This window comes from Magallana gigas, chromosome 5 (genome assembly GCF_963853765.1).
Source record: "Magallana gigas chromosome 5, xbMagGiga1.1, whole genome shotgun sequence".
In the NCBI taxonomy this organism is placed as follows: Eukaryota; Metazoa; Mollusca; class Bivalvia; order Ostreida; family Ostreidae; genus Magallana; species Magallana gigas.
In genome coordinates this window covers 54901135-54914299 of record NC_088857.1, presented here as the reverse complement: position 1 = coordinate 54914299, position 13165 = coordinate 54901135, and the positions used below count along the sequence as shown (strand labels likewise).

The 13165-nt window shown below is 34.2% G+C and overlaps 1 protein-coding gene across 1 annotated transcript in view; it reads left to right on the top strand.

Moving 5' to 3' along the window:
• Positions 1 to 12179, top strand: part of LOC117680713 (protein kinase C-binding protein NELL2-like) — a 58752-nt gene extending 46573 nt beyond the window's left edge. Inside the window, exons 4-7 of the mRNA XM_066085281.1 lie at positions 11103 to 11225; positions 11339 to 11461; positions 11575 to 11697; positions 12003 to 12179. Of these exons, the coding sequence (XP_065941353.1) occupies positions 11103 to 11225; positions 11339 to 11461; positions 11575 to 11697; positions 12003 to 12124 (491 nt within the window). The 3' untranslated portion in view covers positions 12125 to 12179. The remainder of the gene's footprint in view (positions 1 to 11102; positions 11226 to 11338; positions 11462 to 11574; positions 11698 to 12002) is intronic.
• Positions 12180 to 13165: the final 986 nt, after the last annotated feature.

The following is a 13165-nucleotide window of genomic DNA, read 5'->3' as shown; positions in this document are numbered from 1 at the left end:
CATGATCACAGTGCAAGGGATTTTTTTTTTTCAAAATGTGGCGAAGACCCATTTTTGGCGACTGCTTAACATGTGTACATTTTTCTCCTCAATGTATGTCACCTTCCCACCCGTGTGTTTATTCGGTCAGTCTATGCTAAGTCAAATGAATCCGCTCCACGTGCGACCGAAAATCTCGTGTCGCGTCAGCGCACATAGCCTAGAATATTGCCCCTGGGCTGCAGATCAGCAATTGATAAATAATTGAGTAACATTTGGAAGGATGCTTTCAATGCAGCGGACAATTGTTAAACAATAAGTGTTTAAATATTCGATGTCAATCAACCTCACATTAAAGGTGCGATATCGTAATCTGAGAATGTGGCTAAAAAATTAACCTGTTGAACACGCTAAACTTCTATAGTTATGAACAGAATAAAATATATATTATCAGAGACTTAAATAACTTAATATAAGTTATTTATGTCTCTGGTTTTATAAGTTAACAGTTTTAAGTCAAATATTAAATAAAATTTGTTCTCAGGATTAGAAGTAATGATATACGACTACATTAAGCAATAAAGTCGGTCGATCGTCATTAAATCATCAGAGTACTGCAAGTGTCGACAGTTTCTTATTTCTTTGAAATAATTGTAGTAGTTCAATTGCAATTGACTTGCAGACTATAATATAGCGACTTTTCTGCCTCCCAAAAATGTATGCATTTAATTGCGATAGATATTTGTTCTTGGGGATTTTACTTATTGTTATATGCACATTGATAAAAAAATCATTGAAGTTGTGTAATATGAGGTTGTAATGCAGATTAAAACTCAGCTGAATATTTTATTTTTAATCTAGCTTGTCAAAATTGGAGATTGTTAACTTGTAGCTTGTTAACTCTGAAAAAGTCTAGAACAGAAGAAATAAAGTCTTTATAGCTTTCGCTACATCTTCTTATTTATGTGTACGCGTACATAAAAGCTATTTTAGATTTTTTTTTTACTGTATAAAAAAGTGTTGTTTTTCCTAACCTTAAATTAAAATCTATAGAAATTCAATATCTACATGTAACATCTCAATAGCTTTGATAGCTTATTACCGCTTGGAAATCATTTAGTGATGCAAATTGACAAATGCCCATGAAAAGACATTATTGGACCCCAAGGGTTTCTTATCCTTTCCGACGATGATGAGAAGAACTCAAATGTGCATACAAATCATACATTTACATGTATATTTATATGTGATATGATAGAAATAATTGAAAAATATAGGTCTTTTTTGTGCCGCACAAAACGGGCGAAAAAGATTTTTAAACCCCACGAAAAAAAATTGAGGGGGGGGGGGGGTTAAATAAAAATCACCTTGTCCGTCCGTACGTCGTGTCCGGTCTATATCTTTCTGATGGAGAAACATTGGAAGTGTTCTTACTTCATACAAATAATACTCATTAACTGACGAAGCTTCATGACCTAAACCCAAGGTCATTTGGACAAAGTAAAGGTCACTGGCAGGAAAAGTGCAAAATTTGTTTCCGGTCCACTTTGGAATTTCTTACTTCACACAAAGATTGCTTATGACCTGAGGGTGTGTAATGATTTGTTCCGAAGTCATTTAAGGAGAAACATTGGGAGTTTCTATTTCATGTAAAGATTCCTGATGACCGATGATGTGTCATGAACTTGACCCAGGGTCAGTTGCGCAAGTTCAAAGTCATATTAAACATGTGTCATATCTTGTATTAATGGAAATGAGTAAAAGCTAGAGTTTGTCATAAAGATTACTTGTGACCTGTAAATATACCCTGCCTTGTCTGACTCACTTATTAAAGAAAACCTAACAGAGAAATACGTGAGTAATGACTTCTTTCTTAGCGGGGATATCATTTGTGAGCTTGCTAACAGTACCTTTTAGATGGTCCAGTGGGAGCAATGCCCCCTTTCTCTCAACCAAAATTTCCCTTAAGTTAACGCTTAGAAAATTGATTTTTGGGTCATTTCCCCCACCGCCACATCCACACTTTTATTATAATTAAATTAATTATATACATGTACATAAATGATGTACTTTTTAAAGTTATCCTAAACTTGAAGTAAGTTAAACGAAGAACTTGCCTGGTTTGAAAATAATACTTTGAAATTGAGTCTCGTTTTCGATTTCTTGAACTTACTATTATCATATTGATAATCCAGTATAATTAAAAACCATTTCCCTTCTCCTTACACTCGCCAGGTTCTGATAGACCTGTATCAATAACAGACTATACCCACTTGACCTCCACATTTGCATACAAATTAAATAAACACCTACTTAGCAAAGATATGCCTTTATCTGTTTAATGAGTAGTGCAATACTCAATCTAGAGGTTACATAGAAAACAGGTATGAATTAATTTTTTTTGTCTCCATTTGAAGAGTTCCAATCAATTTTCTAAAGCTCTAATTCGTAAGAAGAAATTGTCATGTAAAGATGACCTTTTATCAATACAGGGTCTGTCAGGCTCTGACAAGTGTCAGGAGAAGGAGGTATTTTAATGAGACTGATGGACAATCCTTTCGCGACACGAAGTTGCGACGGAAGACCTACTCGTTGCTTTGCAACGAGCTCGGCTCTAGTTATAAAGATATTATTCATAACATGAATATATTTCTATACATCTATGCAATAAAGTAGCATTTAAAAATCATTTAATATGCCCAACCCCTTCAAAATCATAAAGTATTTAATTCATATATCTATAAAATTCTATATCAAATTTCTATTTTTATCTATTATGCAAAATAGTATAAAAAAGTATTAAAAACTATTAAGTAGTATAATTATGATTTTCATAAAGTTAGAAACGTACCCGGTTACGTTTTCTCCTGGAGAAAACGTACCCTAGAGATTGGTTACGTTTTCTCCTTGGTACGTTTTCTCCTGATACCCCGTAATGTTGCAAAAAATTACAGGATTGCTCTAAAACGATTTTGGATTAAATTAATGAAGCTATATTGAAAATAACAGTTAAATTATTCATAACAAACCATTTTTAGGTTGTAGATACATGTACCTTTCATCAAATCTTTAATTCATATTAATGAAGAATTACAGTGTAAACACTTTTTTCACCAACGTTTTGCTCGCTTCGAATTTACACACCATGCTGACATTCGAACTGGTTTTTCATATTAAATGCACTGAGTTAGAGTTATCTCCCGTATTTCCTTTGATAAATTGAATATATGACAAATTTTCAATGATTTACGTGTATTTGTATTATCGTTTCTGAGTTTATCCATGCAAATGTGATATTGTAGAAATAAAAGATTAGCGTGAATGTAATGCGCATGCGCAAGATTGTAAAATCCAAAAAATTCAGATGATTTCCGGATTTTTTAAAGGAATTTTCGTTGATTATTAATTAGCGAAGCTTGATTGAGAAAAAATAAAAACAAATTGGTAATCTTCAAGTATCAATAATGTTTAAAATATATAAAACAAAAGACAGTACTCTTCCGATTTCTCGGTATTAAAGCTAAAAAATTCGAATCTATCATTTTAATATAGTAGTATAGATTTTTTGTTTCCTTTATTTTGTGTTCATTTTAAATCATATGCACTTTATTAGGATAAATGACAATTTTATTCAGTCATATATAAAAATCTAGACAAATATGAGATTCAGTGTATCTTTAAAAGATATACTGAAGAATTGTGTATCTTGATACTATCGTGCAATTTTCGACAGAGTTACATGTATACCCCTTGGACTCCAATTATTTGCAGTTTCCATTCATTTTCTTCGCATAGGATGCACAAATTGAAATGAAATTTGATATACAGGTTTATCTTAATATCTATATCAAGATTAATTTTGGGTACGGTTAAGCAATTTTTGACAGAGTTATGTGCCTTGGACTTAAAACAATTTCAACTATTGTAGTTTCTGTTCATTTTCTTCGCAGATGAAACGACGGTAAATTACCTATTTGGCGTCAGCGCCAGCATCGTCTAAAAATGGAGAAAACATTGTTGAATTTTCCAACACCTATTATATATGTCTAACACCGGATGATAGAAGTCTCATGATACAATGCGATTCTTGTGATACTTGGTATCAGGGAGCCTGTGTCGCGATAACTCTAGAGGTAGCAAATACCTTAAAAACCTATATATGCCCAAGGTGTCAAGTAGCATAAATTCTTATTGCTTTTTGTAATATGTTCTGTTTTTAATGTTACATTCAGATAAGATGGATCGAGATACAGACAGCTCGTCCGAACAGTTGGACAGAAACAACTAATCGTTTGAGTTAGAATTAGACACAACCTTTGATGATAATGACTGCTGACCTGTTACAAAACGTAAACGGTGATCTGATTCGGTACCTGAAACTACCTTTGAGTGTGCAAAATCCCAATCATCCTCGGAACATACTGGTGATCCGGAAACTTGTCCAAAACCTCAATCTACAGGGGAAAGAAGATCGACATGTCGAATTGAGGGTTGTGGAGGGAAGTCTAAACATCTCAAGCATCATGCTTGGGAGTACAATATTCCCCGCATATTTGGGGATCACCCATGGAAAGGTCTCACCAACTCGCCGGACTACCACAGGTTGAGAGCATCGTGTTTGGAGACCCTAGCCAAGTACATTTTTGGAACAGGAACGGTCGAGGATCTGGTTAACTATGTTAACGACAAAGTCAAACTCCCTTGCAAGTATCCTATTATCCCAAGGACGCAACACTAGATGGGTCTTCTGACCCGTACTATGTGGTATCCGAGAGTTGACGCCTATGAAATGATACCAGTAAATTCACCGGCTGTCCTCATATACTTGAGGATTCTTTTGGCACTTGTTGAAACCATGACCGCTAAGAATAGGATTGACTTCAAGTCATTGGACAGGAAGAAATTATTACAGCTCGAGGACCAGTTAAGGGTACACTATGTACCAGTTCCTGTAGTTATTGAAGATGAGTGGACAGTGATAGATGAGTTTGGGGGGAAGAGGAAAACTATGAAGTCATCTTCATTCAGGAAGGTTATTCTGTCCCACACCAAGGCAAGGCCAAGATGGGAAGCGGTATTACTCTCATTAAGGGCCCGCTGAACATCATAGTGGATACCGTTAACCCTACAGGCCGAGCCCACATCATCGAGGCGCTCGAGATTAATAATGTCTCGGTTCACGATATCAAGTTCAGTATTACCATCAATAGTCACATTGATCATATGAGAAATCTTACCCGTTTCCCAATGTCTATCATATCGCAGCCTTTGGCATGTGTATAGACAACTTGCATCATATTCACAACTTACAACACGTCTAGTCAACCATCATTGAGCATAATTACTTTTGTTAAACACTCTTGATTATGTACATTGTCTTAGGTATGTTAGGTATTACGGTACAGGAGTATCCTCTTTTTTCAAAGGGGAGGGGAGTGTAGTGTGGCTGAATGTTAATAGGAACGAGTAAGCTTGATATCAGGTGAGTGTGCGCATGCGTGAGTATTTGTTTGTCGTCTGGCTGTTGTGTACATGGTGTATGGTAAGCTGCGGTGTGTGTGCTAGGTTTTAATTGCTTTGTGAGTGCAGAGCAAATACTTGCCGTATATCTTATATGTAAGTGTTACATGCAGACTAATTGAAGAAGGAGTCTTCTCGTTATCAAACATTCTTCTTATAATAAGAAATTCATGATATTTTGACATAGTAAAACAGAACATATAACCAAATGATTCTATCTGTTTAATCACATTTGACCTTCTCGTTTTTGCATAAAGGTCAGGTCAAGGTCACTACCTTTTTAGCTCACCTGAGCTGAAAGCTCAAGTGAGCTTTTCAGATCAAAATTTGTCTGTTGTCGTCGTTAGCGGCGTTGTCGTTGTAAACTTTTCACATTTTCTTCTTCTCCAGAACCACAGGGCAGATTTCAACCAAATTTCGCACAAAGCATCACTAGATAAAGGGATTTCAAATTTGTTCAAATGAAGGCCCACGCCCTCTTTAAAGGGGGAATAATTGAGAATTATTGAAAATTTGTTGGTATTTTTCAAAAATCTTCTTCTCAAAAACTATTCGGCCATAAAAGCTTAAACTTATGTGGAGGCATCCTCAGGTAGTGTAAATTCAAGTTTATTCAAATTATGGTCCCCGGGGGTAGGGTGGGGCACAATAGGGGTATCAAGTTTTACGAGGAATATATAGAGAAAATCTTTAAAAATCTTCTTCTCAAGAACTATCAGGCCAGAAAAGCTCAAATTAAAATGGAAGCATCCTCAGGTAATGTAGATTCAAGTTTATTCAAAACATAGTCCTTGGGGTATGGTTGGGCTACAATGGGGGATTAGATTTTTATATAGGAATATATAGAGAAAATCTTCTTCTCAAAAACTAGGCCAGAAAAGCTCAAACTTGAGTGGGAGCATCCTCAGATAGTGTAGATTCAGGTTTGTTACAATCATGGTCCCCGGGGGTAGGGTGGGGCCACAATTGGGGGATAAATACAGGAATATATAGAGAAAATCTTTTTAAAAAAATTCTTTTAAAAACTATTGGGCCAAGAAAGCTCAAATTGGCGTGTAACCATCCTCAGATAATGTTGATTCAAGTTTGTTCAAATCATGGTACCTGGGGGTAGGGCGGGGCCATCATGGGGAATAAATTGTTTTATATAGAGAAAATCTTTGAAAATCTTCTTCTCAAAAACTATAAGCCCAAATTTAAGTGGAAGCATCTCCAGATCGTATAGATTCAAGTTTGTTTAAATAATAGTCCAAGGGTAGGGTAAGGCCACAATGGGGGATGAATTTTTACATAGGAATATGTAGAGAAAATCTTTTAAAAAATTCTTTTTAAAGACTGTTTGGCCAGAAAAGTTAATCTTGTGTAGAGGCATCCTCAAGTAGGTAAATTAATGCTTGCAAAATCACAGTCCCTAGTGGTAGGGCGGGGCCGCAATGGCGGTTTGAATTTCTACATAGGAATATAGAGAGAAAATCTAGAGAAAATATATTTGGAAAGTTTTAGGTCCAAAAACTCAGTACTCAGTGTGAAAGCACAGGTTATGCATATTTGAGGTTGATGAAACCATGATTCCCTAGAGAAAAGTGGGGCCATGAAATGGGGGGGGGGGGGGTATATAGGAATAGAGAAAAATCTTCTTACAGGTACAACAGCAAAAGGGGCTTGGTATTTACCAAAAAAAATGGATAAAAATTTCCAGATTTTCAATTTGTTTTAGCAAGATCGACTGTACTTAGTTGTCAAGATATGTTGATACTGAAATGCTAATTTGATCAGAGTTAAGGCAATTGTTGCTCAGGTTAGCGATGTGGCCCCTGGGCCTCTTGATCCTTAACTGAGAGCATGACAAGAATAAATGTAGTTCTTTGCAGTTATGTAGACGTCTGTTTAAGATTTGAAGATTCTATTCTTCAATGCAATAATCATTAATTAGAATTTCTATCTGCTTATTCTATTAAATTGGAATAAATGTTGAAACTAAAATTAATATTTGCTAGCCCACATTTCCTCTAATTTTCTTAAATTTTGAAGATCTTTTGATTATTTTTTTATGCCTCCAATATTAAAATATTTCTGATTTTTACGTATTATAAAGATTTGATATAAAGACATATATTTACAGAAAAGCTAATATATTGACCATCTAATAAGTGAAAAAAACTGATTTTAGTGATTTTTTCACACAAATTCATGTATAGAACGGGCGCTTAAAAAGCTTATAAAAAGTAATTTGATACGCAAATCTTCTTTAGAAAACCAATTCTGAAAACCAAGTATCATATCATTAGTTTACATTAGTTAAAGATTCCAACAATGCTGTTACTGTTTTGAAAATGCTAAAACAGACTAACTAATCTACAGCAATTCTGAATTGCGAAAAATGTGATATTTTCCTACGCCAATATTCCGCCAAAAATTTAGTCTTTATGAGATTCTTAACATTGATTACTATTTTTATGCCAAGTTGTATGATAATAAATAAGAAAATATACTATTTTAATTTTCTTTCATCTTCATTTATTGTACAATTAATCAAATTTACGTTTGACAAGTCGAAAACCATAAAAGACTCCTTCCTTAAACATCACAGTGATAATTACAACTGTTGTCAGTTGTGCATACGAGCATATAATACTTCAACGTCGAGACATTCCAGTCCGAGGCAAAACAAGGTAGGTATCAATGTACAAAAATTACATATTTACCACAAAGAGACGCTTTGTCGTTTCCAGCTCGAAGACATAAGCTGGCAACCAACCAAAAACTATGATGAGGTGTTTTCACCGATTATATCTATGGTCTGTTACAGGTGTGTATCGAAATCATACTCCTGAGATTGCAATTGGTGATCTAATGAATTTATGTGGATTTATAAGTATTGACTATTCATTGCTATATCTTAAAATGCACTGAACATGGAAGGGTGCAGACGTTTACTGTTTTTCGCATGTATGTGTTTATTTATTTTTAAGCGGGAAACGAACGCTAGCACAGATGAATGTTTTTACGATACGGATTGTGGGGAAAATGCAGTATGTGATACTTCTGATACCGATACCGATAGTGTATGTGTTTGTAAACCCGGTTTTTTTGACAACCGTCCCACCATTACCGCCTTATCGGACGGGTGCCCTGGTAGGTATCACTTACCAAACAGATGATTATATACCGTAAAACGGGTATTTTTTACTGCTGTGATTTTTACGAATTTGTCATAAAATAGGGTGATTTGAATTTTTACGCGTTATTTTTTTATGAATTGGACATGTCCGTAAAAATTAAAATCATCTGTGGTAAAATGGGGAAATTTCACCGTGACTTTGTTACAGTTGACACATATACAACTCAGAAAATCGTTTTTCTGTTAACGATTCCTTATATTTATAGCTAGGGATGTCAAATTGGTCAATTTTTAGTACTCGGTTACTCGGACGTTTTTCCGATCGAGTACCCGGGTACTCGTTAAGAGTGTAAATAAATATGAACAAGTACAATGATAACTGTAAAAACTTGGTCACTTTTGTAGAAATTACTTCTTGTGTTTAAGACAAATGTGATTTAACATGTTTGTCGTTCCCCCCGTATAGAATAAGCTAGTTTACTCGCACAGCTGATATTTTACGTTTTTTGAATCTTCAGTTCTTTTAAAATATTTCCAGACCTTTGAAGTTTAGGTCTGTTCAATTTCTCTACTGTTTGCTATCTAATTTATATAATAGACTATATAAACGACGATGTTCACTGAAAACAAATCATTAAAGTAAGCCCAAAAATAAGGGTCGAAGACAGCCATAGGTGAGAAAAGCTAGGTAAAAGGTGTTTGGTCACGATAATTACTATATAAACACTGCCACAGGCGATACGGTCATTTAGCATATTTAGAGGCGTAGGAAATCCTAATAACTGTATGTACAAGTGCAATGGACGTTTTAAGTTTAAAAACCGATGTTTTTATGCATTATTAAATAAACTTAGAAATGTTTAATTAAAAAATATACATCAGAGTAACCGAGTACCGATTTTAGTATTCAATACTCTGACGTTCGATCGAGTACCCGGTTAACCGGGTACTCGTTGACATCCTTACTTTATACATTTACCTTGATTTCATATGTGATATACACTTTACTTATTCCTATTTATCTGGGTATCATCATTGATGTACACCATGTGCTCGTCTCAGTTCGATTTATCGGGGAAAAAAGAAAGACAACTCCATTTCAAAAAAATTTTCTCTCTTTCTTTCTCTCCCAACCAAAAAAGACATCTAGCTACTAACGTGGATTTATACGTGGTTTTAAAAAATACTCAAGACTGACTGAAAGATCTGAACTGTTATCACCACCTGACCAAAAACGCCCAAATATACCTACATGTACAGCCGTCAGGGACTGAGCTGAAGGTCATGAACATTACTCTCATACGTACGACGTAGAAATTTACGTGCGGTGTTTTTTTTTGCTTCTGTGAAAATTAACGCGTTTAATTTTTACGGATTTATATAACTCGTAAAAATTAGTAAAAATTAGCAGCACGTAAAAAATACCCGTTATACGGTAATTCCCTAGTTTTCTCACGGTAATTAACACTGTTAACAGATGGCCCAAAATATTTCCATGGTTTTGGTTATTTTGAAACACTACTAGAATGATTGTTAGATTAAAATACATAATAGGTACTGGTTAATAAATCAGAAATATTTGGACAACTTTAAGCTGCTTAAAACTTAGAAGAATAATCATTTGTAGGTAACAAAGTGTTTATAATATTTTCATATTATTCTGATCGTAAAACATCCTGTAAAAACTCCATGTTTGGGAAACTGTTTACTAATCGGATTTTGTATGGCAACGCGCTTTGAAAAAAACGAAGCACTTTGAAAAACATTTTCAAAGTGCGTTATTTTTTGGAACAAATCGATGCTTTTTTAATTTTTAGCAAATTTTTGACATATTATTTTGACGTATAATTTGTTTTTCAGGGTGCATTAATATTTGACCATCTACAAGCACTTAAAAAAATATTAAAGGGATTAATTTGTTATAAAATTTAATGGACTTTTAAAAAAAGGTTGTACAGTGTCCAGTCGAAATTTTGAAGACCTTCAAATATAATATTTTTTAGTATTTAAAGTTTCTTTAAAAGTGAGTTGTAACCACGCTGCCACTTCTACTCCCATTCTGTGTACATATTTAAGACTTTTATAATGAAGCATGCGAAAAGATAGGTTTTTAATTTTGTAAGTTTCCTTCAAAAATACTGAGTACTTCCTGTTTAATTTATCAATGAAAAGTGAGTTTCAATATTAAACTGAATTCAAGCGTGTCACGTTTTTTCTAACAATTTTCAAGGTAAAGTTCCCATGTTTAGGCTAATATTAATAATAAAGGACTCAACAGGCAGGCCAACAAGAATCTGTGAACGGTCAAAGCAAATAACAGTCCTTTAGCTGTTTTTTTTTTATTTTCACCAGATTTCTAAAATCTTTTCGGTTTATAAGCACAGTTTATAATAAAAATACAGTTTAAAAATGATGGTCCGTAGCCTCACGTTTTGACCTCTTGTAGGGGTGGAAAGGTTTGTAATGTGCTAACCTTTTTTAGGTGAATGCAATGAGTTTGGAGAGACTGATCAGTGCGAGGGAAACACCCTGTGTACGCAAACACCGCAAGGATATGGATTATGTACTTGTCCAGAGAATACCTACGGACCACCAGAATGTCTTGGTAACAATTTCTGGCTATTTAATCTTGTTAATATGTAAGTGGTCAAATTCATGTTCACTATTTTACAATAAGCTCATTTCTGATCCGTGGTAATATATTGTGACATTTAACAGGGGAATGCGATGAGTTTGGAGAGACTGATCAGTGCGAGGGAAACACCCTGTGTACGCAAACGCCGCAAGGATATGCAGTATGTACTTGTCCAGAGAATACCTACGGACCACCAGAATGTCTTGGTAACAATTTCTGGCTATTTAATCTTGTTAATATGTAAGTGGTCAAATTCATGTTCACTATTTTACAATAAGCTCATTTCTGATCCGTTGTAATATATTGTGACATTTAACAGGGGAATGCGATGAGTTTGGAGAAACCGATCAGTGCGAGGGAAACACCCTGTGTATCCAAACACAGCAAGGATACGGAGTGTGTACTTGTCCAGAGAATACCTACGGACCACCAGAATGTCTTGGTACACATCACAATCAGTTTTGGGCTTTATTTTTTTTTATGATACACTATAATACAATGCAACATTTGACGGGTGAATGTGATGAGTTTTCAGATATAGATTTCATGTTCTTGATAGTAAATTTTTGCAAAAGTAATGTTTAACTGTTTCCATGGGTATTGTGCAAATGGAGAACGTGTGAGTTTTTTTTTGAACAACTGAGTGCATAAATTGAATGTATGAAATGTACAATTTACATTGAGCAAGCTGAGGCTTGTTTTATTTTGTTAATTTACTAAACTACTATTAAATACTTATATCCAAAGCTGAAGGTTCCACCACAACAGAGAAATCCCGTAGAAACCTGATCCTGGTTTATGGAGCCCTGACCATTCCTCTGCTTTTCCTTGTCCCTGCTGCTCTTGCCAGCGGTCTGAGTCTCGGCTGATTATGTTAACTACTATGTCATTACAGGAATTAAATAAATGAATGAGCATGTCTAATGGAAGTTGGGTGGTCAAACATTTAACCGTCAGATGTGTATATATATATATATATATATATATATATATATATATATATATATATATATATATATATATATATATATATATATCATTAAATTTCCATTTTAAATAAAACAGAACGCGACAGTCCAAATTAAATAAATCGTTTACTGTTAGCGCTTTCAGCCATGTCGGCTCTTCAGACAGTAATAAAAAATTCTCTCTTTAAAAATGTTTTGTATAACTATCTGAAGAGCCGACATGGCTGAAAGCGCTAACAGTAAACAATTTATTTAATTTGGACTGCCGCATTCTGTTTTATTTATTTAAGTATTTTTTGCTGTACCAAGGCTTTATATATATATATCTATCTATCTATCTATCTATCTATCTATCTAAAGCACTGAATAAAATCAACAACACTAGGCATCTTTAAAGTGTTTGGATAATATATAGATACTAAGCCAGTATGAAGATTTGGGGACAACCAGTCCCTTCTTCAGGATCAAAAACAATATAATTACTCATGTAATTTATTTTTTTTACTCATGTAATTTTTTTTTGGGGGGGTCCTGAAGAAGGGACTGATTGTCCCGAAAATTTGACAATATCCATAGCCATTTTAAGTGCTTTAGATATATATATATATATATATATATATATATATATATATATATATATATATATATATACAGGTATATTTATATAATTGTGACAGTGACTGGCAAAATGGGACCAGATGAGAAAAAATTCACATTTTCACTTTTTCTGCTGTTTTGATTTGTATGAATGTTAAGAACAATAATCCAAAATATTTTTTAAAACTTGCAACCCCAATAGAAACTAGAGGTACTGTGAGCAAGCTCACAGTTGATACCCCCCGCTAAGAAAAAAATCATAACGCATGTATTTTTGCTATTATAGAAAATATTGGATGAATCTATTTCACTGACCATTTTCTATAAATAACAACTGCTCTATTT